At 43.8% G+C, this 27,216-nt stretch overlaps 1 protein-coding gene across 1 annotated transcript in view; it reads left to right on the top strand.

Moving 5' to 3' along the window:
- The window catches only part of SPHKAP (SPHK1 interactor, AKAP domain containing), a 116,225-nt gene that overhangs the window by 76,183 nt on the left and 12,826 nt on the right, over nucleotides 1-27,216 (top strand). Inside the window, exons 4-11 of the mRNA XM_084842029.1 lie at nucleotides 7,787-7,846; nucleotides 10,480-10,614; nucleotides 13,073-13,328; nucleotides 13,605-17,391; nucleotides 22,002-22,184; nucleotides 23,610-23,696; nucleotides 26,155-26,207; nucleotides 26,306-26,490. Coding sequence (XP_084698155.1) covers nucleotides 7,787-7,846; nucleotides 10,480-10,614; nucleotides 13,073-13,328; nucleotides 13,605-17,391; nucleotides 22,002-22,184; nucleotides 23,610-23,696; nucleotides 26,155-26,207; nucleotides 26,306-26,490 — 4,746 coding nt within the window. The remainder of the gene's footprint in view (nucleotides 1-7,786; nucleotides 7,847-10,479; nucleotides 10,615-13,072; nucleotides 13,329-13,604; nucleotides 17,392-22,001; nucleotides 22,185-23,609; nucleotides 23,697-26,154; nucleotides 26,208-26,305; nucleotides 26,491-27,216) is intronic.

The following is a 27,216-nucleotide window of genomic DNA, read 5'->3' as shown; positions in this document are numbered from 1 at the left end:
CGTGAGTACACTATACTTTGCCCTTTGGCTCTGCAAACCGATGGGCAAACTAGCAGACCTGTGTGTTAGATTTGGATCATGCCAAATTACTATAAAGCAGGAGGTGGGGATGATTTGAACCATGTGGGTATCCTGAACACTTCCCCCACCTTACCTTTGTTTTTCCCAAAAACCTTCCTCCCTCCTGTCCATTCTCCTCACCCCCACCATAGGGGCTCAGAATGCCTCGGGTATGGGAAGTAGTTTCAGAGGAAAAGCACCTTCTTCCCAATGCCATGCATGCACTTTTAACTGCCTACCTCACTTTATAGGAATTTAGTACAAGTCAGATTCTAACATAGAGGCATGTTGAGTTCAGATTTTAGAGGAGACAAAAAAAGTTATTGGATGCCACCAAAATCCTAACTGTCTTTTTGAGGAATTCAACTATTGTGAAATAGGCAGACTATATTCCCTATGTCTATGTCATTTATCTCCCTCTGCACACAAGATGCAGTTACCATTCCCCAGTTACCGTTATAGTATACAGCAATAAGTATACATTTTAATTCTGAAACTGAATATCAGCCTCCTGGGAGTGCAGAAGTCTTAATATTGCTGCTACAGGAAGTGATTATGTCCGCAAAAGGTGCTTCCTTGCACTACTAATGTGAACTGTGAAATTCATGTTACATGCAAGTTAAGTAGCCAGTTGACACAGATGTTATATGATATATAACAGACATGATAGAGGTGCACAAAATTATGCATGGTGTGGAGGAAGTGGATAGGGAGAGATTTTTCTACCTCTGTCATAATACTAGAATCCAGTGGGATCATCCCATAAACCTGATTTGTGGGAGATTCAGGACAGATGAAAGGAAGGACTTCTTTACACAGCGCATAGTTAAACTATGGAATTAACTACCACAAGATGTAGTGATGGCCACCAATTTGGATGGCTTTAAAAGGGAGGTAGACAAATTCCTGGAGGAGAAAGCTATCAATGGCTACTAGTCCTGATGGCTATGCGCTACCTCCAGTATCAGAGGCAGTATGGCTATGTACATCGGTTGTTGGGGAACATGGGTGGGAGGGTGCTTTGCATTCATGTCCTGCTTGTGGGTTTCCGGTCAACAGCTGGTTGGCCACTGTGTGAACAGAATGCTGGACTAGATGGACACTTGGTCTGATCCAGCATGGCTTTTCTTATGTTCTGATGTTCTAAAAGGGCAAAAGATCTGTGATTGATGAATATGTCTGCTCTAGTTTTCCCCATTGCACCCCCTCCCAATATTCTTGATGCCACACCTGTTACCATGCATAAAGCAGTACCTTTCCCAGTGGACATATAAAGTGCAGTTTAACTGACTGTACATTTCCTGTGTGCCTCATCTCCCACCTTTCTTTATTTGGACTCTATTTCACTATTCTGAAGCTCAACGAGCCCAGCCAAACTTCCTGGCTGCCAATATGGTGTAAACTCCATCCCTCCTCTCCTCTTCCCTCCTCACTTCTCCTCTCTAATGCTATTGCATTACTATGCATTGGGACACTGCACCCAACCAAAAACAGAACCCTTCCTGCAATAAAGCCCTATTCAAGTGTGAAGAGAAGTGGTGAAACTCGCCACATGAGCAGGAATGGGGCCATGCCAAGTAGCATCCCCACCCCCCGCTGGCATCACGTCATAATGTAGCCCTGCCCATAGGCATCCACACATACAGCATGGACGCCTGTAGCAGGAAGGCCTATGCACCTGCAGCTTCCACATGATGATTATGCACACTACAGCATGCTATAAAGAAGGAGCAGGCACATTCAGGGACCAGTGCTCGTACAGTGAAGGTGGGGAAAATGTGGCCCTGCAGTGTTGGTGGGCTGCAGCTCCCATCAGCTCTAGATGACATAGCCAATGGTGAGGGATAATGGGAATTGCATCTAACAACATCTAGAGGGCCATGTGTTCCCCATCCCTGCTGTACAGCAAAGAAAAGGATATGTTTCATTCATAGTGCACCAGTGGCACAATTCAGGTTGTTTGTTGGATTTTACATTAACCTAGTTCTGACTCAGGTCTCTGTAATATGCACTTATTGCATGTGCAAAAAATGGCCATCTGCAGAACAGGTTGCATAGGAGACAGACAAATTCAAGTCTCCTAGGGAGAGCCAAGAAAGGGCAAAATAATATATTATTTCTGTTTTCCCCTTAGTTATGTAATAGCCCAGATACAAACAGCATAACATTATCTTTAAATAAGGTAAAATATATGTCAGCTGGATGGTGCCGGTTACTGGAACCATGAGGGTTTACACTAGGCTAACTTCTAGGAAGCATTTGTTGTCAGAAATGTAAATGTCAGAGTCATAAAGCTACACCACCACAATAAAAGATCTCTATTTACAGAGTGTTCTGTGTCTGATACTAAATAAATTGTTCATAAGGACAACACTTTTATGGGCTTTTTTAAAAGTCTGTTCTTTGTTACTTCTTATTCTTGGAAAATATGTATACATGATCATGCCAAGCAAACACCGCTGTGAGGTGTTGCTTCACCAGTTCAACTGTCATTAAATAATAGCCCTTCCTAGAATTATAACAAATGTCTATATATGTAGTTCTAAATTTATAGAGTGATAGAAAGACATCTACTTCTCTGAAAAGGGTGGTGAATGTGATGAATGCATGTATGCAGATTACATTGCACCAAGCTTTGGTCTGTTGTAGAAGTCTTGTCGGCTGGATGGGACTATTAATTCCTGTCTTTAAATTAGCTCCAGTGTTGCATTTAATTAAGTAGGTATTTGGTATAGATCAGATACATCTGCTAATTTTGCTTCTGTTTGCATAACTACACCAACAAGTTGGTCCTAATTTATTTATTTTTTTAAAGAAAGATTTTCCTCGATTGGGGATATGATGTTCTCTTGTTTTTGTTAGATACTGTGTTCCTGAATATTTGTGTGAGTTAGTGCTGAATGAAAAATGGGCAGTAAACTGGAGGGGGGGTGTTGGCATTTATTTCATTTTATTATTACATTTATATCCTGCCTTTTTTCCTATTGCAAGAAACCCAAGGCAGCTTATGTTGCTTAAATGAGGCCATTCTCAATTGCCCACCCATGAGAGCAGTCAGGTGGGTGATCACACATGAGAGGGCCTTCTCTGCAGTGGTTCCACACCTTTGGAAAAAGTTCCCATTGGAGATCCGCCATGCTCCATCATTGCAGGCTTTTAAGAAGTCCTTGAAAACATATTACTTTACCATGGCCTTCTCTTGATATGACTGCTGTTGTTGCTGTTACTCCCACTGTTGTTGTTGCTGGTTTTATTGTTGGCTTGTATTGTTTTTATGTTTTTATCACTTTTACTATTTTAGCTGTTTTTATGTATGTTATTGCTGTAAATCACCATGAGAGGGCTTTTGCCCTGAAAGGCAGCCAAGAAATGTTTAAAATAAATAAATAATGTTCCTCCTCTTCTCCATTTTATCCTCACAACCCTGCAAGGTAGGTTAGGCTGAGAGTCAGCAACTGGCCCAAAGTCACCTGGTGAGCTTCATGGCCAAGTGGGGAGTAGAACCCAGATCTCCTGAGTCCCAGTGCAGCACTCTAACCTCTACACCACACTGGCTGTCTGGGTGAGAGAAATTATCTCCAAGGACTGGGCTGCAACAGTGTTGTTTGTTTTCGTCCCACAAAATGCCCTAGAACAATGATGCATTGTGATGTAGCATCATTCTGAGGGGGCTTTTTGGAACTGGTAGTGCCATTACGCCACCTGCAGCCGTCTTGGAATTATGCTATGCTATGTCATGATGTAGTGCTGTTCTTGGGGCATTTGGGGGAGGGGGGAATGGGCTCTTGGGCTCTGTTGTCGTCTGTTCTGCTGAAGTGTCAGCACAAAATTGGTTTCAAAACCATTTTGACATGGAAATGTCATTGTGGAGTAACTTTTCCCTTTCCTTTCACTTTTTGAAATGGTCTTGGAAAGCTCAAGTTGCTATGCCCTCAGAATCTAGGGTGAAATCCTGCTTCCTAGTGTGGGTGTACATCTGTGGAAACCAGATTGTGGACTAACTCCATAGCAGATAAACAGTTCAAGGAGCCATTTTGAGTCTTCCCCAAGTTCTCTACTCACATGTATGCATTACAGAGTCTTTTGCTGTGGTATCCTGTAGTGGCTGAATTCTAACTGCTTCACTTACACCAATCACGCATATCAGGCCAAAAATTGGAATCTGGTTGGTACATCATATGCACCAAGCTCTTAGCATCTCCTAGCCACCCTGTACGTGTTGTTGTTGTTCAGTCGTTCAGTCGTGTCCAACTCTGAAGCTTTATTTAATTCATGTCATTTGAAGTAATTATTACTATCATTTGGTATATTGCTGAGGGAAAAAATAGCTGGAGTTTGTTGTTGTTGTTTTTATTCTTAGGAGTAAAACTCCTAAATACTCTCCTCCTTTCCTCACTTTCATAATGGTTGCTGGGGTAAAATCTTCCACTGCAAGCATTTTGAGGCTGCGATTCCCCCTCTCCATGCAACTGGCTGTTTCAGATAATTTGAGCTAAGAAGCTCATTTAAATCTGGTTCATGTCACAAGCTTAACTAATCTCCTGGAAAGGAGTAGAGTAAGGACATCCTTAAGGGAACTTATACACAACATTGCCTTGCCAAATGCAGTAACAAACTGTCAGGCCTGAATCATGGGCAGCAGATTAAGGTGAGCCTGGTTTCAGGAGCCATGTAACAAGCCAGGAGTAAGGACCAAAGAACAGTCAGATCAGAGGGCAAACCAGAAGGCAGGGCTGGAGAACAAGCCAGGTATGAAAAGCAAGGTTAGATACACCAGAGCTCAGGTAGACCTTATTGCTCAAGCAAGGCTCAGTCTCAAGTGGAAGCAGTTTATATTGCTTCCTGCCCAGAAGGATCCTGTGGTTGGCCTGGGTGCAGGGGCAGCCCTAGACTAGCTGCTAGCAAGCAACTGGTCCCCTAGGCCACCATGCAATCGGCACCCCGAAACCCCAAAGGCAGATCTAGGCTGAGGTTTTTGGTAAACTGGAAAACATTTTGTCCCTATTTTGTGTTTAATGAACAGGCAACCCTGACCCACCCCACCCCGCATCTTCGGAAGCAGAAATATTGTCATTTATAATAAAATGTGCCCAAGTTGTTGTTTTAAAAAAAAAACACCAAAAAAACCCCCCCAAGCACTGTATCAGCACAGAGGGTCTGATAAAAACAACAAAGGAGACGAGCACACCTACCCGCTCTGTGGAGGAACAGAAGTCCCATCCACAACACCCAAGGGAGGTTCCTAGCCTTGGCCCTCCGAGGGCAAAGGAAGCGGCTGCTCTTGGGAGGGGCGCTCGCTCCCTGCCTCCAACTGGGAGCAGCGGTGGAGCAGGAGGTTATCCCAAGTTGCCTCACTCAGCTCCACAGCCTCGTCATATTCCCTCTGTAGGCACATGTATTTTCTTCCTCGAATTTGGTGCCCTGCTTAACTTGGCACCCTAGAGGACCGCCTAGTTCGCCTATGTGGAGGGGCCGCCCCTGCCTCAGTGGGCGGAGGCAGTCCAGAAGGTTCTTCACTGAGAAGCAGTTCAGTGGTTCACCACATGGGGGAGGAGCACACAGGTCTAGCGGCTCCTGACACAGCCAAGAACACCCATTAGAAACGCTGCAATATTTATTTCTTAAGAGGCTGAGGAAAACCGGAGGTCACTGTAAAATAGGTTGTGAATTGCAGAAGGGTTGTAGAAGAAAGCAGAGGACCATAAACTGGGTGGATGTAGAAAGTTTAGTATGGGGAAGCAGGTTTGCTGTGAAGGGTAGGGTGAAAGAAAAATGCTTTTCAGGTTTGTTTGTTTGTTTATATTAAAAATGTCTTTCCTGGAATCTTTGTGAACTTTTGCAAAATGTATCCAAAAGTGGCATTTGAAATGGGTGAAACTGAAAATATTTGTGCTCCTTGTTGCTACCCACACTCCAAGCTCCGGCGTTCTACATTTATTTTATTCTATCCCATCCTCCAGTAGAGAACTCAGGTGGTGAGTGTCAACAGGATTGTAGGCAAAATGGGGCCACCGAGAACAAGACGGAGGTATCGGCGTGCTCAGCAGAAACCGAAGTACAAAAACCTTAAGGGGGCACCCACCCCAACACAGCCCAGTGAGGACTGAGCATGCTCAGTAGTCATGAAATGTTGATGTCATTTAGGGGAAAGGGGAAATAGTGGTGCTGGGGGAGAGATGAGGTATCCTGGAGGGGGAGTGGAATGAAGAATCCTGAATGAACACGTGCCTGGCTGGCACACTGAACAGGAACACTCAACGCTGCAATATTGTGTTCTGTTCTATTCAGTATGTTCATATTTACATCCTACCTCCTGGCCTGTAGCCCTCAGGAAGGCTTATAACTTGGTGAAAATAGAAGCAAATAAAACTAATTGAAAACCATACTGAATTATTACAAGATTAAGCCAGGAATTTAGAACAGAGCCTTAGTGTTCATAACCTAACCCCTGGCTGTTTTAGTACTATAAAGGTAAGAACCAGCACTTTTCATCATGCACAGAAATGAACAGGGAACCTTTACAATTGGCTTAGAAAAGGCACAGAGCTTAAATAGGCATCTGCATTATACATTAATGAAGCTTCAAACGCTGATGGGAATTATAGACCCTCTACATCTAGAGGTCACCAGGTTGGAGAAGGCCACTGTAAAGCAATGCCGCATATCATCTTGTATGTGTGTGGGGGGTGGGGAGGGGAGGGGAGGGAATGTTACTGCCCTTCGTTGGATAGCTGAAGGGTATGTGCAGAAACCGCCATTCATAAGCTTGTTGGACCTCTTTGTACTTTTTTCTTTGCATCAAAATGGTTGAATATAAGAAGGCGAGGGCCAAAATCCAGTGGAGTTCAGAATCCAAAGACGTCACCTACATTTAACATGAGAGCATTGCACAAGGGCCAGAGTTTGTGAAAGGTTTTCTCTGAAACAGCTCCACTCATAAAGTGGCAGGTTGCCTGTTAACTTGAACCACAGCTTGCCTCTTCTGATGAGGAAGCTGCTGCTGAGAAAACCTCAAATAAAGCCCCCAGTTCTGTTCTTTGTGCATAAGTGGCTTCTTTAGATACCAGCCTTTCTGCCTGAGCACAGAAGAAGGAGGGGCCATAGCTCAGTAGCAGAACACATGCTTTGCTAGCAGAAGGGTCCAGCTTCAATCCCTTCCATCTCCATGTAGAAGCAAAAATAATTTGTCTTGTGAAAGGCCCACTTAGGGGAGGGGCTGTGGCTCAGTGGTAGGGCACATGCTTTGCATGAAGAAGGTCCCAGTTTCAATCCCTGGCATCTCCAAGTAGGGCTAGGAAAGAAACCTGCCTGAAACCCTGGACAGCTGCTGCCAGTCAGTGTTGGCAATACTGGGCTAGATAGACCCATGGACTGACTCGTATAAGGCAGCTTCCAATGTTCCTATGAAAGACCTCTTCTTGAGCCCTTGGAAAGCTGTTGCCAGTCAAAGTAGAAGATACTGGGCTGGATGGTCAAATAGTCTGACCTGGTGTAAGGCAGAGTCCTATTTTCCAATGTAATGTAATCATTTCCTTCTTTCCAGTGTACTTCTCCCAAGTGACAATTTGCTTACCATTGACAATCCTCTCTTTTATGGCAGAAGTTGGCGTGCTGCATAATGTGCTTAGAACAATTAACTTGTCTTTACTTCCAAATAGTTTCATAGATTTTTCAGGAGAGCTTCAGAATCTATCCACTCTTTTCATTTCTTTCTCTATAATTGCAGGTTTGCTTTGTGAATCTGGATGCACACAAAGATGATTGCAATGATGAACTCATGAAAGAGGCAAGTGCTGTGCTAATACATACACAGAATGCACAATCCAGACATGGCTGCTATTATTCACTGGAAAATAAACAGAAGAACAAAGGGATGTCTGAACTACTTCCCAGATCTGGGGGGTGGGAGTGGGAGAATGGGACGCTACTTTGATAATAAGCATGTCCCAGCTTCAAGCCCCCTAGTGGCCCAAGGCACTCACACGGCTACCTCCAGCAAATGTGAACTAGACAATAGACTCATGGATGCGAGGGGAAACAACAGTTCCAAATCCATTACCTTAAGTCAAGACACCTTATACATTTCTGTCATGCACACAATCCATTCAGGTTCACCAGCTCACTTCAGCAGGAAACGACTTGGCCAAGCAGCATCTTGCCCCAGTCCCTATCTCTACAATCAGCAGGAAAATCCCAAGGCCAGAGAAAGGCATCTTGGCAGCTGGGAGGAAGCTAGAAAAGCACTTTTTGCAGGCTCTGTGCCATTCGTCTTAGGGATGCTGGAGAAATTTGAGACAGACTAAAATGAGCTCAGATTTCTAAGAATCCAACCTGCGGAATCTGCTGCAGACCGACCTCTTTTTTTATACTTTCCTAAAATTTACACAGATGTGTTTGTAGGAAAACACACAAGTTCCTGCCGGGACTGGTAAATATACACAAGGAAATGTTGAATAGAAAAGGGGACAATACACTAAATGTTATGTACTAAGGTAAATTGTGAATTATTGCGAACCCTCTTACAGAATTATTTGCATATTTTTAGGCACAACAGAAACAAATCAAATCCAGATGTAAACAAACGATAGAACAAAAGGCGTCTGACAATCCGCAAAACACAGATGGAGTGGGTTTTACACAGTCCATACACCCCTAATTCATCTACATACATCTGAAATTAGCAGCACCTACCTCCAGGAACTAGAGACTGCAGCAGGGGAATGGCAGGGGTCTCTACTCTGCAGGGTAGTGTGAAAGAACTTGCCCTGTTATATTGCCAGTCTCTAACTGGCCTGGCTCTTCAAGAGCAGAGCCCCCTCTTTGATCGACAGCCACCTCAAGACAAATAACCTGGATCCAAGAAATGGCCCACAGGTTGGAATGTCTTTAAAATACCCTTGAATGGGTCACTGGACCCACATAGAGTGGGAAGGAGCTGAGTGGTGTGGCTACTCTACACTCATCAACCATCCCCAAAGAGGCTCAGGAGAGCATCACCCTCTTCTCCTTACACTTTTAAGTAGGAAGAAGGACTTTACCCCCCATGAAGCAGTAATCCCTAGGGACAATCCCTAATGGAAGCCTTCCAGAATTTTCTTGGCAAACTTCAAGGAAGGAGATCCCATGAATCCCTACGCTACGTTTTCTTGTGCTGTACTGTTTTTATAGCTAAAGCTTTTCCTAATATTTAGTTAAAGCTACCTTTAAGCAACTTAATGCTATTTCTTCTTGCCTGATCCTCTGAGGATGCAGTGAATATATATATATATATGTTCTCCTTTTCAGCATCTTTTTAAACATTTGCAAACTGTCAGTGCTTCCCTTCGTAATTTTTTATCTGAGCTAAATATATCTTCTAGATCTTTTGTCATCCTCATACTTCTCCCCGGAATCTGAACATTTCCGTCACTAAATTCTATGCAAGAACACCCTCAGGGACCTTTCTTTTACACATTTGTAAACAACAGTATCCTTTCCTTGGTAAAATCCAGTTCATTGAGATATTGGAGGCCAGTGCTGTGTATGCCTGCCCTATACCCCTTAAGCTAGTTTGCTGCCCATGGGTGCAGTGGAAGTCACTACCCCATTGCCAATGTTGGAGCAAGATTCAACTACCAGTCCAGTTGGCTTCCATGTATGGAATGGAAGGGGTGCCATCTTGTCCTTCACCTCAGGCAGCAAAATGCCCTGGTTCACTGATATTAACTGTGGTGTTTTTTCCTCCACATTGGTGTTAATTAATGGCATTAAAGTTTAGCCTATTGGATTTAAACACATTGTCAAGCTGTAACAGTTTAGCTATGTGTTAGGTTATGGGTGCTGGGTAGTCAAAAGGTTTATACATAGACTTAGAATGCACAATTAATACAAGAATTGCTGCCTAAAGCAAATGCATTTTGTGTAGTGAGTGGAGACAGCAGCATCGGGGGCCAGGCCTGTGAGCGTAGCCCCTCTCCCTGCATTCATGAACACGCAGAGGGGGGATTGTGGAGGAAGCGTATGATTCTAATATAAACTAGAGCAGCATTCCACAATCCATCGTACTCCAGATGTGGACTGCAAGTCCCATCATCCCCAGTCAGGCCAGGCCATCTGAGGATGTTGGGAGTTGCAGTCCAACACATCTGGAGGGCGCCAGGTTGGGGAAGGCTGAACTAGAGCATAAAAGCCCAAGTTCTGAGTGGTGAAAGAGCTAGAAACACCACTTGGGCTCTGTGCCATATGTCCACCCACCCTTCTTGGAACTGTTGCATCATAAGGGGCTCTCTTTTCCAGCCAGAACTGCATCCACCCTCAATGTGAAGTTCACTTTCAAATACCTTTTGCAGGCATGCCAACAACAGCTTTTATTTTATGCCTGATAGCATGGATGGATGAAGAAGTGTGGTCCGCCTCATGCTCATGTTTCTTGTACTTCAGAGATTGATCAGCATCTCCCCGAATCTCCCAAAGCTTATCAGCTCCATGAATGTACAGCCACCAAAAGAGAATGAAATTGTTCTGCTGAGTGGATTAACTTCAGGGAAGCTTCAGACTGATTTTGAAGTACCTGAGGTATGAACTTTAAATTAATCTGTAGGAATGTCTTAGCGCTCCAGTAGGTATTCCATGCCTTAGAAAAGAAACAGTGCAGGAAGTACGGAGGAATGCATTCTAACTAGCTGGCACACAGACTCTCAGATATACAAAGGGTAAGGCTGCAATAATCCTGAACACACTTAGCTGGGAGTAACTCCCATTGAATTCAGTGGGGCTTACTTCTGAGTAGACATATATAAGATTGCACTAAAAGCAGTTTTTAAAAAAGAGTTTATATGTGATTGCTGCTACTGTGTAAATGCGTGTGTGTGTTTATCTATAAATATGTATTTATTACATTTCTGATCTGCCCAATAACTAATATCAAAACAAATATTAAGGGTGCAGTCCTGTGCATGTTTAGACAGAAAAAAAGTCCTACAAGTCCCAGGATGTCCCAGACAGCCATGCTCGCTGGTGGATGCTGGGAGTTGTAGTACTTTTTTCTTGCCAAACATTCATAGGATTGCGGCCTAAATAACTAAGGCCACAGGTCTTTGTGCTACAACAAACATAGATACAAATATATATCCAAAACACATATTTCACCAAAAGAATACCTAAACGTACCTAATTATCAAACAAATACACCTAATTAAACCAATGCATTCTAGGTAACTGGAGCTGCAGTCCTATGCACACTTCTCTGGGAATAACATGTATAAACATGGATAGGCTTGCACAGTGTGGCTGCAATCCTGTGCACACTTTCCTTGGATTAAGCACTATTGAACATAATGGGGATTATGTCTGACTAAACATGTTTGTGCTGCATGATGTTTTCTTTAACCAGCCTTATTCTAATTATAGCGGCTGCTGAAGCATAGGATGCTATTGCCTATATACTTTTAGAATCCTTACCTAGGCATCAACAATAAAGAGATTTTGGGTGGGATCCAAAAGTTTTCATTTCATGAACGGAAAGAGCTTGCATTCATGGAAGTAGTATTGCTGTCATATAAAGGGTCCTGCCATGAGCGGAAGGTTCCTGCCATGAGTGCAACTCTCCTTCCACTCTCAAAATGAAAACTTTGGATCCAACTCTCTGTCTCCAATCATGGTAGCTCAGCCAGTGTTTGCAAGGGCAACACAGCTTGTTAGCCAATGGGTAACAAAATTCACCCACAGACAACAGGTGGCTATCCATTTTTAGACATGGCTGACAACATCCACTGACCACTCCACCGTTCCCTAATTTTCTTTTAAATTTTCAAGCTTCCGTATTAAGGAAAGACTAGGGATGTACGAAAGTCACTTACCTTTGACGAAATTTGCTTCGCGGTGGGGGGAAGGCGCTCCATCCCTCCCCCTGAAATTCTGGCCAGGGAGGGAGGCGTCCCGTCCCTCCCCCCGGAAATTCTGGCCGGGGGGGAGGCGCCCCGTCCCTCCCCCCCGGAATTCTGGCCGGGGGGGAGGCGCTCTCTACCTCCCGCTGCGAATCCCAGCCGGCCGGGAACGCAAATGGTGGCGGCCGTAGCTGCCACCGTTTGCATCCCTGCAGTCAGCCGTGATAGGCTACGTAAATGTTTACGTAGCCTATCACGGCTGAGTGAAAAGAAAAAACCATGCATACGCAAATGGCGGCGCCCATGGGCGCCACCATTTGCGTTCCTTATTTTGGCACGTGTAGTCTACATAAACATTTACGTAGACTACAGCGAAAATAAGGGGAACGCAAATAGCGTAGACACTATTTATGTTAAGATGTTAGATTGCTCCAAGTGAGCCCCGCTGGCTGAAGCTCTCTCTACTAATAGAGCTATAGGAAGATGTTGTCTCAGCAGGAAGCTAAAGCCAGTTGAAGCCCTATGTAGGCTGACAAGACCTGTAGTATGGTTTGTTCACTCTCCCCATCTCCCTGGGAGCTGACTGGACTATTAAGGTCCTCAGCTGATTTTGCAGTCTTAGACTTCTGTGGGGCTGAGGAGATGGAGATTCCGTTGGGGACTCATCCTCTGAGTAAGAGGACCATGACAGGACTGTGTCCTCTGGCCAGGAGGGTCTTGAATAATGTACTGACTGTCTTTCCCCTGAGGAAGTAATTTGAGCCTCTTTCTTATCAGAGTCTTCTGCTACACACTGAAAGGTCCAAGACCCAGGGGTCATGATAACATGACAGCGTTAGCTGGAAATGGTGGTGACATTCTCATGCTTGCCATACATGCAATACAATCTTATGCCTTTATTCAGAAGTAAGTTCTGCTGAGCTCAGTAGGGCTTACTCTCAAGTAAGTGTATTTAGGATTGCTGCTTTAAATCATAATAACAGACATACTGAAGATGTCTGTAGCATCTTACAGACATTCAGAACATTTTATTTGTTTTATTGCAGAATATGGAGAATAACGGTGAGATTAGAAGATTTTGATAAAAAGTTCTTCATTTTCTTTTTAACTATGTAACTGTTTGGATGTTGTTGTTTTTCTCCCTCTAGTGTTCTTGGCTGGCAGATGTCTGTCTGGTTCAGTGTGCAAGAGGAAACAGAAAGAACAGCACAAGCTGCATCATTTTTGAAATAAACAAGTTTCTGATTGGGCTGGAGCTCGTGCAGGAGAAGCAGTTGCACCTCGAGGCGAGCATCTTAAAGCCTGAGGATGATACTAACTGCTCAGTGTCGTCAATAGAGGAAGACTTTCTCACAGCATCAGAGCACTTTGAAGATGAGAATGAGGCAGATGAATATAAAAATGGTAAAATCTAGGCGACTGAATGTATATCTGCAGTTTTCTGTGCAATCGAACACATAGGGGGCTGTGCTCATTTAATGTGAATTGGCACATACTTTTTAATTGTGGCTTGAACGCAATATAATAAGAGGAAGCTAAAAATCCCTCATGCTATTAAATATAATTGCTTGTGGGACAGAGATACATGGTGATTGCACTCTCTTTTTCATGATGCTTTGACACATCCACTATTCAGGAAATGATTTCCTAAAGGTTAACGTATTGTTTTCCTCTTCCCAGGTCATGAAAAACTAAATGTCACAGAACCTGCAGCAGAGTTAAAAAAGTACAGAGGTAAAGGACTTGAAAACCTGTATTGCAAAAAAGCTAGATTACCCTTTACACTGGAAGCTAATTGTATTATCAAAGATGATACTGCTCCTGCTAGAACTTCAAGTTCATCTGAAGAAGAATGTCATGGCGAGGGTGAAGACAGTGTTTTAGAAACTGTAGGTAATGCTGTTAAGCAGCTTCACTGGAAGGCTGATATAGCTGGAAAATCTAAGACATCCTCTAGTATAGATGATCTGGAAGACTCTTCTAGAGGAGATACAGACAATTCGGATTTATCAGAAGATGTGTCTTTGGCCAGAATGGCTAAGGAGGAAATTATTTCTTTGGATGATCCAACAGCAGAGCAAAAGAGTCATTTAGACACCTCAGATTGTAGAGCTGAAAGTACTTCTCATCCTCCCATGGAAAACCAACCAGCCAGTGCAGGTCAATTTGCTACAAATTTGGCAGAGTCTGTCCTGCAAGATGCATTCATCAGATTGTCTCAGTCTACTTTTACCAAAGAGGCTGCCACCAGCATCTCTCTTGGTAACTCCTTAACTTCAGCTGCATATCCAACACAGGATGTAATGGCTTCTCGGGCATGGAACGAGCTTCCAAAAATCGTTATTGTTCAAAGTACAGATGGCTCTGACAACACATCTGAATGGTCCGGGTCTAGCTTTCCAAACACGTGTCCTTGGTCTGAAGTTGAACATTCTACCGAAATTGCAGATTGGTTACAAGACAACAGCTCCAATGGAGGTACTCAAAGTGCTTTAGAAGTAGCCTTGACCTGTGCAGCTACAGTCATTGGTACAATTTCAAGTCCACACACCACAGAAAAGCTCAAAAGAGAACAGGAATCTACAAACTCTAAAACTAATATGGCTGATAATAACGAGTTAGAGGAAAAGCCATCTCAGAGTGTCAGTTGTACATCTGTGGACTATTCATTTCCATCTGCCCTGTGTGGCATGACTCAGGTAGCAAGTGCTGTTGCTGTTTGTGGTCTTGGTGAAAGGACAGATGAGAAGTATCCTGTACCGTCGGGTGGGCTCTTATCTGCTGCTGAGACATCAGCAGCCATTACTCTCCATTGTAGCATAGCCATAGGGAGCAGCATGGAGAATCTGAACAGTAGCATTGCACAAGTATTGTTCAAAGAGGCATCTTTAGTGTTATCAAGACCAGAAACATACAGAAATATAGGGGACTTTATGGAGTCTATAAATGAGAAAATTGTTCAGACTGTGACAAAGCCCTCAGTTTCCCACTTGGATGAAGTAATAGTTGATGAACTTGCCCAGAACTTGTCCAATGTTATTCTCAGACATTCAGTGGAAGAGGTCAGGAAGAAGCAGCTAAACACATGTTCAGAAAGAAACATAGATCTCAGTACCCAAGATGTCTTTATTGCAACTGCAAATAAGCTGCTTTTTAATGTGCTGTATTTCACATGTAAGAAGATGACTGATATTGCACAGCTTAGTGAATGCTCAAATACTTTGGCTGATGTTCATCTTAGCAGGCAGATAATGGAGAGCCAAGCAAAAGAGACAACAAATGATCTCTTACAGTTATCCCCAAACAACTCCAAGAATCAGCCTTTTAGCACCTTCTGTGGCACTAACCCTGATAAGGATGTTGCATCTGCAACAAATTCAATGAAAGGCATCAAAGGGGAAGTTTTGCCAAATGCGCCAGAGTCTGCCACACTTCATGCAGATTCACAACCTAGGGTCAATGCTCATAGTTCACCCCCTGGAAAAACATCTCCCAAGAAAAGGTATTTGAAAAGAACTGCAAAAGAGTCTTACAAATCCATAAGTCCCAGTAGCAATCAAACTAAAAAAGAAATCCGATCATTTACTGGCAAAGAGAATACGACAATGCCAGCCAGTGAATGCAGACATGACCTCCAAGAACTTCAACCTTCTAGTGCTGCAGTGAGTTCAGAAAGTCGTGAAAAACACATGTGTGATGCAGCATGGCACAGTGAAGCCCAACTCAGTGTGTCCTTACTGGGTAACCAAGGTTTTCTGCCTCCCCAACCTCTGCTACAGTTGAAGCACCCAACAGATAAATACTGCATAGCAGATTTTGCAGAGGAATTGGCAGAGACGGTGGTCTCTATGGCAACAGAAATAGCTGCCATTTGCCTTGACAATTCAAATGGCAAACAACCCTGGTTCTGTGCATGGAAGAGAGGAAGTGAATATTTGATGCCCCAGACTTTGTCATGCCGAACCATCAAAAGGAAGAAGGAAACGCAGTCTAATGGATCGGTTGTGAGAAAGCATAGGCCACCTAGGCTGAGCGAGATCAAGAGAAAAACAGATGAGCACCCCGAACTAAAAGAAAGGCTTATGAATAGGGTTGTGGATGAATCCATTTACCTTGATGACACACCAGATTCGAGCAATAGCTTTGCCAGCGAAGTAGCTGCTAAAATTATGAATTTAGCGGAACTCTCTGTGGCAGACAATGTATGGCAGAGTCCAAACCATCCTCGAAATAGATTACTCTGTGACCGGTGGAGCAGAGTCAATGCATCCAGCTGTGAAAGCATTCCTGAAGAGGACTCGGATTCCAAGGGGTCTGCAAATACTTTGACTCTCATCAACACATTAGGGCAACCCATAAGCAGGACAAGTTCTGTCTCCAAGCAGTCCAGCTGTGAAAGCATTACAGATGAATTTTCAAGGTTTATGGTCAACCAGATGGAAAATGAAGGCCGAGAGTTTGATTTATTACTTGACTACTATGCTGGGAAAAATGCAAGCAACATCTTAAGTTCTGCACTGCAACAAGTTGCCAAGAAAAATGGCCACCTCAACGTGAGGCCAAATTGCCCATCCAAACAATCAAGTACAGAAAGCATAACAGAAGAGTTTTATAAATATATGCTACGGGAAATTGAAAAAGAAAATAAAGAAAATGGGTCTTCTGCTAGGAGTGCAAAGGACTGGAGCAACAATTTATTACCTCCTTCCCAACGATCACTTTATTGTTTTAGACAATCCTCAATGCCTGATAGTAGATCCTCAGCATCTGGGCTAACAGTGAATGTGCCCATCAAAGCAAATTCATTAGATGGCCTTTCTCGCAGTGGCCACCGGGATTCTTTAAGCATACAGCCAATAAGCACGGTGTCCTCTTCGGGGCTTTGCAAATCAGACTCTTACCTGTACCAAAGATGTAGGACTGATCAGGTAACTGACATGCTGATTCATGAGACCTGGTCAAACTCCATCAAAGCTCTGATGCGGAAGAATAAGATCATAATTGATGATGGGGAGGTTACTGAGCCTGACCAGCGTCCTCATGATTCCCCGCCGCACGTGCAGCAGTATGCAAACAGGCTAGCTGAAAATATTGTGGAGAGTGGGAAAACTTTAATTGCCATCCACCAAGATTCTACAAACCGAAATCAAGCCGCAGAGAGCAGCCACATCCCAATAGGGATGCAAAATAACTGCAAACCAATGGGAGACAGACTAGATGTAGATGTGAAAAAACAGCCTACTGCATCTCCTGGATTGTTTCCTACAAACCATGTAAACTCTTCTGCATGCCTAAGGGAAGTGCCTTTAATTCAAATAGAAAGCGATCAAAGAGAAGACCTTGACAAAGGCTCCGAGCCCTTAAAGGAAGTTAATGTTGTCTCTGGGAAAACAAGGGAGCATCTAAACAAAGAAAAACCTACAAAGGCAGATTCAGGAAGACACCGGGTTTCCGGAACAGCCAACAGGTAAGTTTCATAGCCAGACTGAGAAGCGTGGGTCTGTGTGGCTGACAAACTTCTAGAGGCCCACACCTCTCCCTGTACAAAGCAGTCTGCAAAAAACAAGCACAGATGCACTCTCTCTCTCTCACACACACACACACACACACACACTCACACACTTTGTATAAGAGATCTTTACATAGACTAAAGGCTCCTTCACACTGGGCTTTTATCCTGCTATGAAGATTGCTTACTCCCAGAAGTTTACAGGTCCTGTACATGATGCAGTTCTCATCCAGGGAACGTCCCGTTCTTTGTGAGCTCTATTGCGTTGTTTTCCATGACAAGGAAAGTCCAGCATTTTCCCTTCTCCCGCCATGGAGTCGATATAAATGATGGTGTACAGTTTAAAGTTGCTTTTATTACAAATAAAACAACAGCGCCACCTAGTGGCTTTGTAATGAAACACATAGATCTCATTGAGAAGTTTGGGGCGGGTTAAAGCCAAGTGGAAAGGACCCGATCTGATCCCACAAAGATTCCGGAAGCAGAAACCCCAGTAAATTGCAGGATTTTTAGCCTTGTGTGATGAAGCCCTAAGGCTGAAATGCTATAAATACTTACCTGGAAACCGTGGAGGCTGGTGGCTTCAATGTCAGTGCGGCGGTAAATCCACTGCAGGTTTCAGTCAGAACTCTAAAGGAGCTATCTAAAGCACCTTGGACAGCTCCTTTAGAGTTCTGACTAGTTCTGATGGAAACCTGGAGCAGATTCATTGCCACACTGACATCAGAGTCACCAGCCTCCACTGCCTGGAAGTAAGCCACAGAAGGTAGTTTGGGATATACTGGCAGATCCTTGGGTGATTTGCAGTTAATCAGCAAGAGTTTCTGACTCCCAACTGATAATCAACAGCAACAACCAGAAGACTTTTTCTCACCTAAATTAGACTGCTGAAATGAAGAAAGCTTAAGGTAACCGCAGGTAGTTTTTTGTGTCAAAGCACTGTGTGCTCAGTTCAGTTCTTGTACTGATGAAAACAAATCCCTAGGTTCAGAATGCCAGTCATTTCATAGTGGGCCATAGGCTGTTCTCATATACAAAGCAACTAGAACAAATTAGGTCAAATACAGCATGAAATCAAAATCTAAAATGTGCTCAGAGGCATCCTGTGCTGTAATTCTAAGCATGTGACTTTTTTTGCACCTGGTTCAAGTTGGTATATTTTGGGGTTCCAGTGGAAAAACCAAGTAGATCCAACTCATCTGAAGTCTTCCCACCTCTGATGTGTATAGGATCGCACTGTAAAAAGCCACAATGGGCAACACAACTTCCTAGTGCATAAGCACATGATGCAAAACATAAATTTCACCACCCATCATGTGCGAGGAGGCTCTACATTTTCCTCTAATCTGGAGCAATGACTCTGTGCCCTTGTCTTGAAAGTCAGCCACCATATTCTTATTGTTACATACCCAGTGTAAAGATCTGGATGGGCAGACACTTTATATGATGAATCCTGCATATCATTTTCATGTAGCAGGATCTCTAGTGTGGCTAAGTCCCTACTATGTAGTTTATATTAAGCATAATGATTAATCCAGCCCTGGTCCAATGAGCTATTTAAGGCTATGGATTCTGAGGTGTGCTGTCCTGGCACTGCCTGAAATATAAACGTATCTTCTATGTTCTCCAAATTCATATAGGTCTTGGTCTTGTTTGAGAAGACTAGAGCACCAGGTTTCATATTGCATGCAGATTTGAGGCTGTTCATGAAAACATTTCAGTAGCTGTTTTCTCAGCTTCCATTAACTTCCCTTTTACCTGCCCTCTTCTCCTACTTATTACAGAACAAAATGAGTAATCCTATGTGTAGACAATGACTATTTGTAGAAGATTATGCTGCCTTTTATTGACCCAAATCCTGTTGTCATTAATGATTCATTTATGAAAAGCAGCTTAATAAATATGGCTCTTCAATATGCTGGCTATTGCCTGGTGAATCTAATATGGATGAGAATGATTTGATCCTGAGTTCATTTTATTTTCACTTTGATAATGTTGTTCAAAAATCAAGTTTCCCAAAGATACAAATCCAAACTGACCTGGCACACCTCTGAGTAGATTCCTACCCATGCTGTTAGTTCAGCCATACTGATACATACAAAAAGTGTACAGTGTCACAAAAACGTTAGCCCGCTTAACCAATCCACCCACATGTACCTGTTGTCACTGAGCAACTTGAGCGATGGGAATGGCAAGTAATTGATCTAGAAGGAATTGTCATTTGCCCTTGGAACAAGGGCAAATTATTTATTTATTTATTTATTTATTTATTTATTATTACATTTATATCCTGCCTTTTTTCCTCCATAAAAATCCCAAGGTGGCGTACATAATCTTCCTCCTCTCCATTTTATCCTCACAACAACCCTGTGAGGTGGGTTGGGCTGAGAGTCTGTGACTGGCCCAAAGTCACCCAGTGAGCTTCATGGCCGAGTGGGGACTAGAGCCCGGATCTCCCGACTCCTAGTTGAACACCCTAGCCACTACACCACACTGGCTGTCACCCACACTGGCTCTCAATTCTAAATGGTTATAATTGCCAGGTTTGCATCCAGAGATCATTAGGGATGCCAGAGAATTCCGCCACGGATCTTGGTGAGGCCGAATGCCCGTGCATTCGGCCCCCCGAACTCCGTGGCAGAACAGCCTGCCCCCCCGCCCCCCGCAGATCCTGCCCGGGTCGAGACTTACCTGGGGCGGATGTTCTGGGCGGTGGCTCCGGCGGCGGCTTCAGCTCCGGCAGCTGGTCTTCCGACCGGCTGCCGGCACCACCATTTGCAGTCTTGTCGGGGGGGGGGGGTTACAAGATGAGTAAAAAAATAGCGTAGCGGGCGCTATTTGCATCCCTTTTTGATTCGCTATTTTAGCCTACGTAAAGATTTACATAGGCTAAAATGGGGAATCAAAAAGGGACACAAATAGCGCCCACTACACTATTTGCGTTCCCCTTTATTTTTGCCGTCATAGTCTACGTAAATATTTACGTAGACTAAGACGGCCAAAAATAAGGAATGCAAATGGCGGCGGCTGTAGCCACCACCATTTGCGTACGTGGTTTTTTGTTGTTGTTTTTACCCAGAGCCCTCCGCGGCTGGAAATCCGGCTGTGGATGGCTTTGGCCTGGGCCTGGCCGGCTGTTCTGCGGAGATGCCGTGGAGCACAGCCGGCCATGGAGGATTCTGGGGGGGAGGAATGGATCGCCTCCCCCCCCATCGAGGATTCCGGGGGGAGGGATGGAACGCCTCCCCCCCACCATCAACATAATCCGCGGAAAGGTAAGTGACTTTCGTACATCCCTAGAGATCATACACAATACTTATATCCTACCTTCCTGTATAAAACCTTTAAGGTGAATAACAGTAAAACCAAGAACAAGCATTCAGAAATCATAAATTGAAATAAAACCAATTGCTAATAAGATAACAGCACCAGAACCAAAATACAGATTAAACATAAAAGAACAGAACAACTTTATTGATTAATGACTGGGAAATAAAGGTTTAGCCTGGCACCTAAACTGCATCAAACTAGGCACCAGGTGAGTAGCCCTGCAGAGGGTTTCAAAGTTGGGGTGCTACCACTAGGGATGTTGGGAAAATCCACAACAGAACCAAATGAGTTTGGATTTTTATGAATCCAACCTATGGATTCCGCAGTGGACTGGCTTTTCCCCTGTCAGGCAGATTCCACAAACTGGTGGACCATTTTTCTAACCTTTGGGAATTTTGTTCAGTTTTAGTCATAGAAAAATATGCTAAAGTAAAAAAACCCGGCTGAAAATGCATATTTTCCCCATAGGCTAAAGCATGAAAATGCACATCTGGGGGATTTGCGCATTCTGGAGAATTCATGCATTTTTGCATGTATGAATTTGCACAAATTCACATTCGCACAAATGCAAACTTGCACAAATTTAGAAACAAAAAAACAATTCTGTTGATGGGTGGATAATGGGATGAAAGGCACCTGACAACCTGTGAAACACAGACAGAATGGATTTTACACATTTTCCCTAGCTACCATTGAGAAGGCCCTTTCCTGGTTACTACATACACACACCTCACATCAGAGAGTATGTTGTGTGTTGGGGGGGAGGCTCTACCCAAAGAAAAGTGTCTGAAGATTATCTCAACAATAGGTAATAGGAAAGATTGCCATTGCTGTACCTCCTACCATGTTCCTTCCCTAGTGTCCTCCTCCCCATCTACTGAACCAAGTTGAACTTCAGTTTTGCCAGGCAACAGATGTAGAAGGAAGAGGGCTGTCAGGGACCACAAAAGGAATGAAACACAGCAGTGCCATCTGCAGATTGCGACTTGGCAACCCTACAAGTGGCAGACTGGAAGTCTGTTTTGAACTCTTCTGATAATATATGTGGTTCTTTGCTCCCTCAAAAAGAGCAGTATGAACCTGTATTAGATGATGATGACGGTGGTGGTGGTGGTAATCCTTGACCTATAATAAAACAAGATTGATCAATACGGCTTGGTTCACCAATACAACAGTGTTTAGAAGCACAAAGTATTTCTCATTACTTTATCATGAACGTCCCTCCTTTTCTCAATCAGCATGACTCTGTGCAATGGCCCTGAGCCTGAAGCCTCCATAGAGGCCAAAACGGTGGAAGAGTTTCCAGTCCCTCTCAGCAGCAGTGATGAAAGCACAGGTAGCAGCTGGTGTCAGCTGGCAAATGATGAGGACAATCCTGACGATACAAGCAGCTACTTGCAACTCAGCGAGAGATCCATGAGGTAACCACATGCCCTTTGAGCTGTAAGGGGTATAATCACCAGCATAAACGTTTTGATTGTCCTTTACTCAGAATGAATGTTGTTAGAATGCATCTGAAGGAGATCTGGCTTTGTTATGGTGCTGCAGGAGGCCTCGTTAGGTATTTGGAAACCATGCAAAGAAATTGCAACCCAATCCTAAGCAATTGCTTCCTGTTCCCACAAAAGAAAGCGCCATCTGACAAGCTAATGAGAGTCAATCAAGGCTCATTTTGCCTGTTCAGTCTTACAGACAAATTTATCGCACCTATTGTTTGGGTCATTTGCATTTGACAGTGTTCTCATCCTCTGTATTGGGATGGACACCTTGAAAAGGATGAGCTGAAGGATAAATGACTATTACAGAGCTTTTTCTTTTCCTGCCTAGCACTTCTTTATTAACATGTTGTTAATACACATGAGAACCGCACATGAGAACAATGGATCCATACAGCTTCATTGTGACTGAATTCACTAGAACTCTTCAGCCTTTAAAGAAAAATCCCTAGAGAAGCCAGTCTTTTTTCAAGCAATTTTTCTCATAGCTTTTCAATTTTTTCTGAGCTCATATCTCTGTTGTTACTGCAGCCTAATCAAAATAGCCAAATTTGCCACCACTAAAATCTTTTGCTTGCAATGCAAACAATGGTTACAGTTGAGATCTCACTCCAGGATATTTGGTTCACAAAGTTATACATGAGTTAATCGCCTGTATGTAGAGCCCACTATTGTTTTCAAATCCTTGTCATAAACAAATCCTTGTCCTTGGCTGGAGACACTTAGAGGTAAGATGTCAGATAGATAAGCCATATACCTACCATCCACACAATTTCAGAGGTATTTGGGTTTCTAGAAGTGTATTCAAAGGCATCTCTGAGTATAGAAAGCTTAGAGTATGTTTTATGTGAACATGGTATCTACTTCATGACTGCAACGTCAAGTGATAGCTGGCATATATGTAAATCAGCTGTCATAGATCAGCAAATTTTCATGTCTCCTGCAATCACCTCCAAAACAACACCCATTTGCTGCCGATATTGAGTGATGAGACATTAAGTGATGTATACGCATGTATGAATCAGTCCTTACATAGCATATTTTGCTATCTAAGACCATGCGCTGAAATAAAGTCTTTGTTTTGCCATATCAAACCAAAACGAACTTAAGATTTGGTTCTTTCTTTGTCAGTTCATAGCATCATTCGATGTGTAGCCGTTATGTCTTTTTACTTAATATGTCCACATCTTTTGTTTTGCTGGGAGCGATTTGCTGAGTAGGACGAGAACTGTGCACTCTCATTTTGAGGAGCAGAGAAGCAGCAGTTCTGCCTGCCATTTCGGGTTAACAATGTGTTCAAGTGCATGCTGGTGCAGACTGGCATTAATGCTTAAATTTTTGCATCGTCAGCAATGGCAACAGCAGTACCACTAGCAGTCTTGGCATTATGGACCTGGAAATTTATCAGGAAAACATGCCATCTTCCCGTGCCATTAAGTAAGTAGCTGTTAAGGTGACATCTGATCTTGGGAAGTGCTCTTCCATTTCATCTGAAAGTCATCCGCATCATCTCAAATGTGCCAAACTATCTGAAAGCCACCATTGTTTGTCCTGCCGCTTTCCAGCTGCTGTTTAAACTGCCTTGCAAGTCCTGATGGTGACAGTACAAACTTATAGTTAAGCTTTTTCCAGGATGGGCAATAATCACTACTTAATGGGGTGGGGGGAGACTAATACCCACCACACTCACATTAATTTGATCATGTGCTCTGAAGTGCAAATTAATTCCACCATGCCTTGTGTATGGAATGCACTGATGCAAACTCAGGGATGTGTGGGTGCATGTTTTCCAAACCTAAGAAGTCAGCAGTATCAGTTGTAGTTTCAGTCATTACTGTCTGTGGCAAGTCGCTGTTCCTTTCTGTCTGGTGTAAGCTGCTGTCTTCAGCAAACATATGTCCTAATCCAGCAGTAGATTCATTTATGTATCCTGCAGATTTGTACCCCATCCTTTCAATCGAATGATTCTCAAGGCAGTTCACAACAAGTTATTGTGCTACAAAACCACTAAATACTCACACATATACCACAACCCAGCAACCCTTAGTTCTCTGGCTGATAGATGGGGCTCAAGGATGCTTGCCTTTGGTTCTGTAGTCTCAGGGCAACTGGCAGTTGGAGTGGAGCTTTCTTTCTGGCAGGGAGTGGGGAAGCCAGCTCCTTCTCTGGCCAGTGGATGGGGCCAAGCTGGTGTTCCCCTTGCAGTAATGTTGCTCCTGGAAGGCTTGCAGCTTCCCAATGCCCTTTGTCCTCTGCCTTGCATTGTGTGCTTCTCTTCAGGTCATCAGCCCCAGAGCAAGATGGGCCATAGTGCAGTGTTAGACCACATGTATTGCATGCAGAAGGTCGTAGGTTCAATCCAGGTAGGTCTGGAGAAACACTTGTGGGGAAACTTTGGGGGAAACACTCCAGTCTGAAATCCTGGAGAGCCACTGCCAGACAGCGTAGGCCAGGGGTGAGGAACCGCTGGCCTGCAAGGCCCTGGCCAAAGCCCTGCCCCCCCTCCCTGAAGTTCCACTGTTTGGACCCCCTCCTCAAGGCACCAGGAGCACCTTGAAGCAGCAGTTCCCAAAGGCTCCCCTTGCTTTTCCCATCAGGGGAACAAAACAGGGTATCTTTGCCAAATAAAGACACTTCCGCACATGTGCATCGCTCCCTGTGCTTCAGAGCCAACTAGGACATTCTGCATTTAGATAACGGACTCTTAACTTCTTAAACGGTACTGAAAATGCCCAAAGACAGAAACTTTTTGTACAGCCTTATGTAACGCGCGTGCCGATGTGCCTGTAGAGACATCTTAGAAAAGTGGCAGAAAGGGGCAACAAGAGAAGGCCTGCCTTAACATTTTAAGACTGGAACCCATCTGATTAGCTAGAAACACATCTGTTGTTGAAGGAAGAAATTATAGGTGTTGGCTGGAGTCCTAAGGCTGCTTAAGCTTTCACAGGCACTTTTGCACTTTCCCAGATGCTATCCGCCCGCCCCCCGCCACATTGACTCACAGCGTGTTGGAGGCTGCTCCTGCGGTGTCCCTTGGGAGTTGCTCTTGGTTTGTTGGACAGCCCTATAGATGTCTTTTTCAGAAGGGAAGTATTCAGAATCTCCTCTGAGCTGAAGGTCCTCACACAGAGCATTGTATCCTGCTCATAGTGAACTATCATACAGAGATGTTTGATGTGATTTTGGATCTTTCGTTTTAAAATTATTGCAAGCCTCCCTGAGCACTGTGTATGCAGTGGAAGGGCAGGATATACATGTTCTGAAGAAGAAAAAATAACTTGATTGCCTTAAAACTGGGTACTGCAACTTTAGCAGAGTCTGCAACAAGATACTTCGGTGCTTCCAAGGGCCTTGAGTTTGATACCTTTATAACACATGAGAGCAACATCAAAGAACCATTAATCTGAATGTTGATGTATTTTGTTTATTTCTTAAATTTGAATCCCACCTTTCCACCGAATGGTGCTTATGGTGGCTAACAGCAATAATAAAGATTTAATTCAATTCAGAGTAAAACAAAGCATGTAAAACATAGATTAAAATCAATCAAAACCACCAATTAAAACCAATTGCAACATATTTACAGGTGAGCTGTAAATGAGTTAAAAGCTTGTTTAAAATGTATCTTCCTGAGGGCAGAAAGTCTTCAGAGACTGGTCTGGAAGTAGCTCTCTTGGCAAGGAGTGCCAGAGCCTGGGACCAGCCACCGAGACAGCCCTCTTGTATGTTCTCACAACAAAAAAGGTGGGATATAAATGCAATAATAAATAAAAATAAATAATAAAGCTGTAACATCTGAGGGCTCTCTCTGAAATCATTTCAGCCTTCATGAAAGAATGTCAGGCTATGTCCCAAAGTTATTCACAATAATTTCTTCTTCTTTTTGTTTCTTAAGTGAATTAGTAGAAGAAAACACATTCTATAACAAACCACCAGAAAAGGTAGAAGGTAAGTTATTTGTATTCCAAAACAGGGCATGGGAGTTTGGTTTGCTTACAAGTGTCTGGCTTAATCGAATTAAAATGGGCATGTCATTCTTTCTTCAGAATGCACTTCCAGTTTATCTGTGGGAACAGCAAATGGGCAAAAGGATCTCTTGGTGATAAACTTTGACCTGGAACCAGAGTGTCCTGATGCAGAGCTGCGTGCCACACTTCAGTGGATAGCTGCATCCGAGCTTGGAATTCCCATAATCTATTTTAAGAAATCTCAGGAAAACAGAATTGAAAAGGTACGTCTTTCAGCATTTGGTAAATAGCAGTGGAAATAGTGTAGAATAGTGGTTAGAATACTGGACTAGGACTGGGACATCTGGGCTCAGATCCCCACTTAAGGTGTGATCCTACATGGATACCCAGCAGCCTCTGAACTTGGAGGCTGCTGAGTAGCCAAAACAGGGTGGGAGGACAGCAGAGACCATCTTCCCCTCTGCACTCCAGCTGCCCCACATTTCTGCTAGAAAGGCAATTCTGCCTGTCCAGCAGCAGCACCTCAGAGGGGGAGGGAAGGAGACTGGGGTAGATAGGATCAATTTTAATACAGCCGCCCTGGTCTCCTCCCCTTCCTGCCCCCAGGAACACCCCCTTTCCCCATCTCCATGCTCGGTTTTCCTAGCCTGGAGAGGTAGCTGTGCCGGGTACAAGGGGGAGGGGCCAGGGAGCGCAGTTTCCTGGCTCCAAGGCCGGAGCCCTGTCTGTGACTTCAGAGCCAGGTAACTGAACTATCCTGTACATACACACACACACCCCAGATGCTGTCTGGGAGACATAGAATTGCTCCCTTAGCCATGAATCTCACTGGATGATCTTGGGCCAGTCATTATCTCTCAGCCTAACCTACCTCACAAGGTTGTTATGAGGATAAAATAAGTAGGGGAAGCATGTTTCTACTAACAACTGCACTTTTTTCCTGGGCGTTTTCCTGACTGCTAGTATTGTCAGCTACCCCTTGTTATTTT

Source organism: Heloderma suspectum, chromosome 3 (genome assembly GCF_057233095.1).
Source record: "Heloderma suspectum isolate Gila_16-S chromosome 3, 16-S_ref, whole genome shotgun sequence".
NCBI lineage: Eukaryota > Metazoa > Chordata > Lepidosauria > Squamata > Helodermatidae > Heloderma > Heloderma suspectum.
Note: the sequence above shows the minus strand (reverse complement) of the source record. Positions and strands in the feature narration are given on the sequence as shown.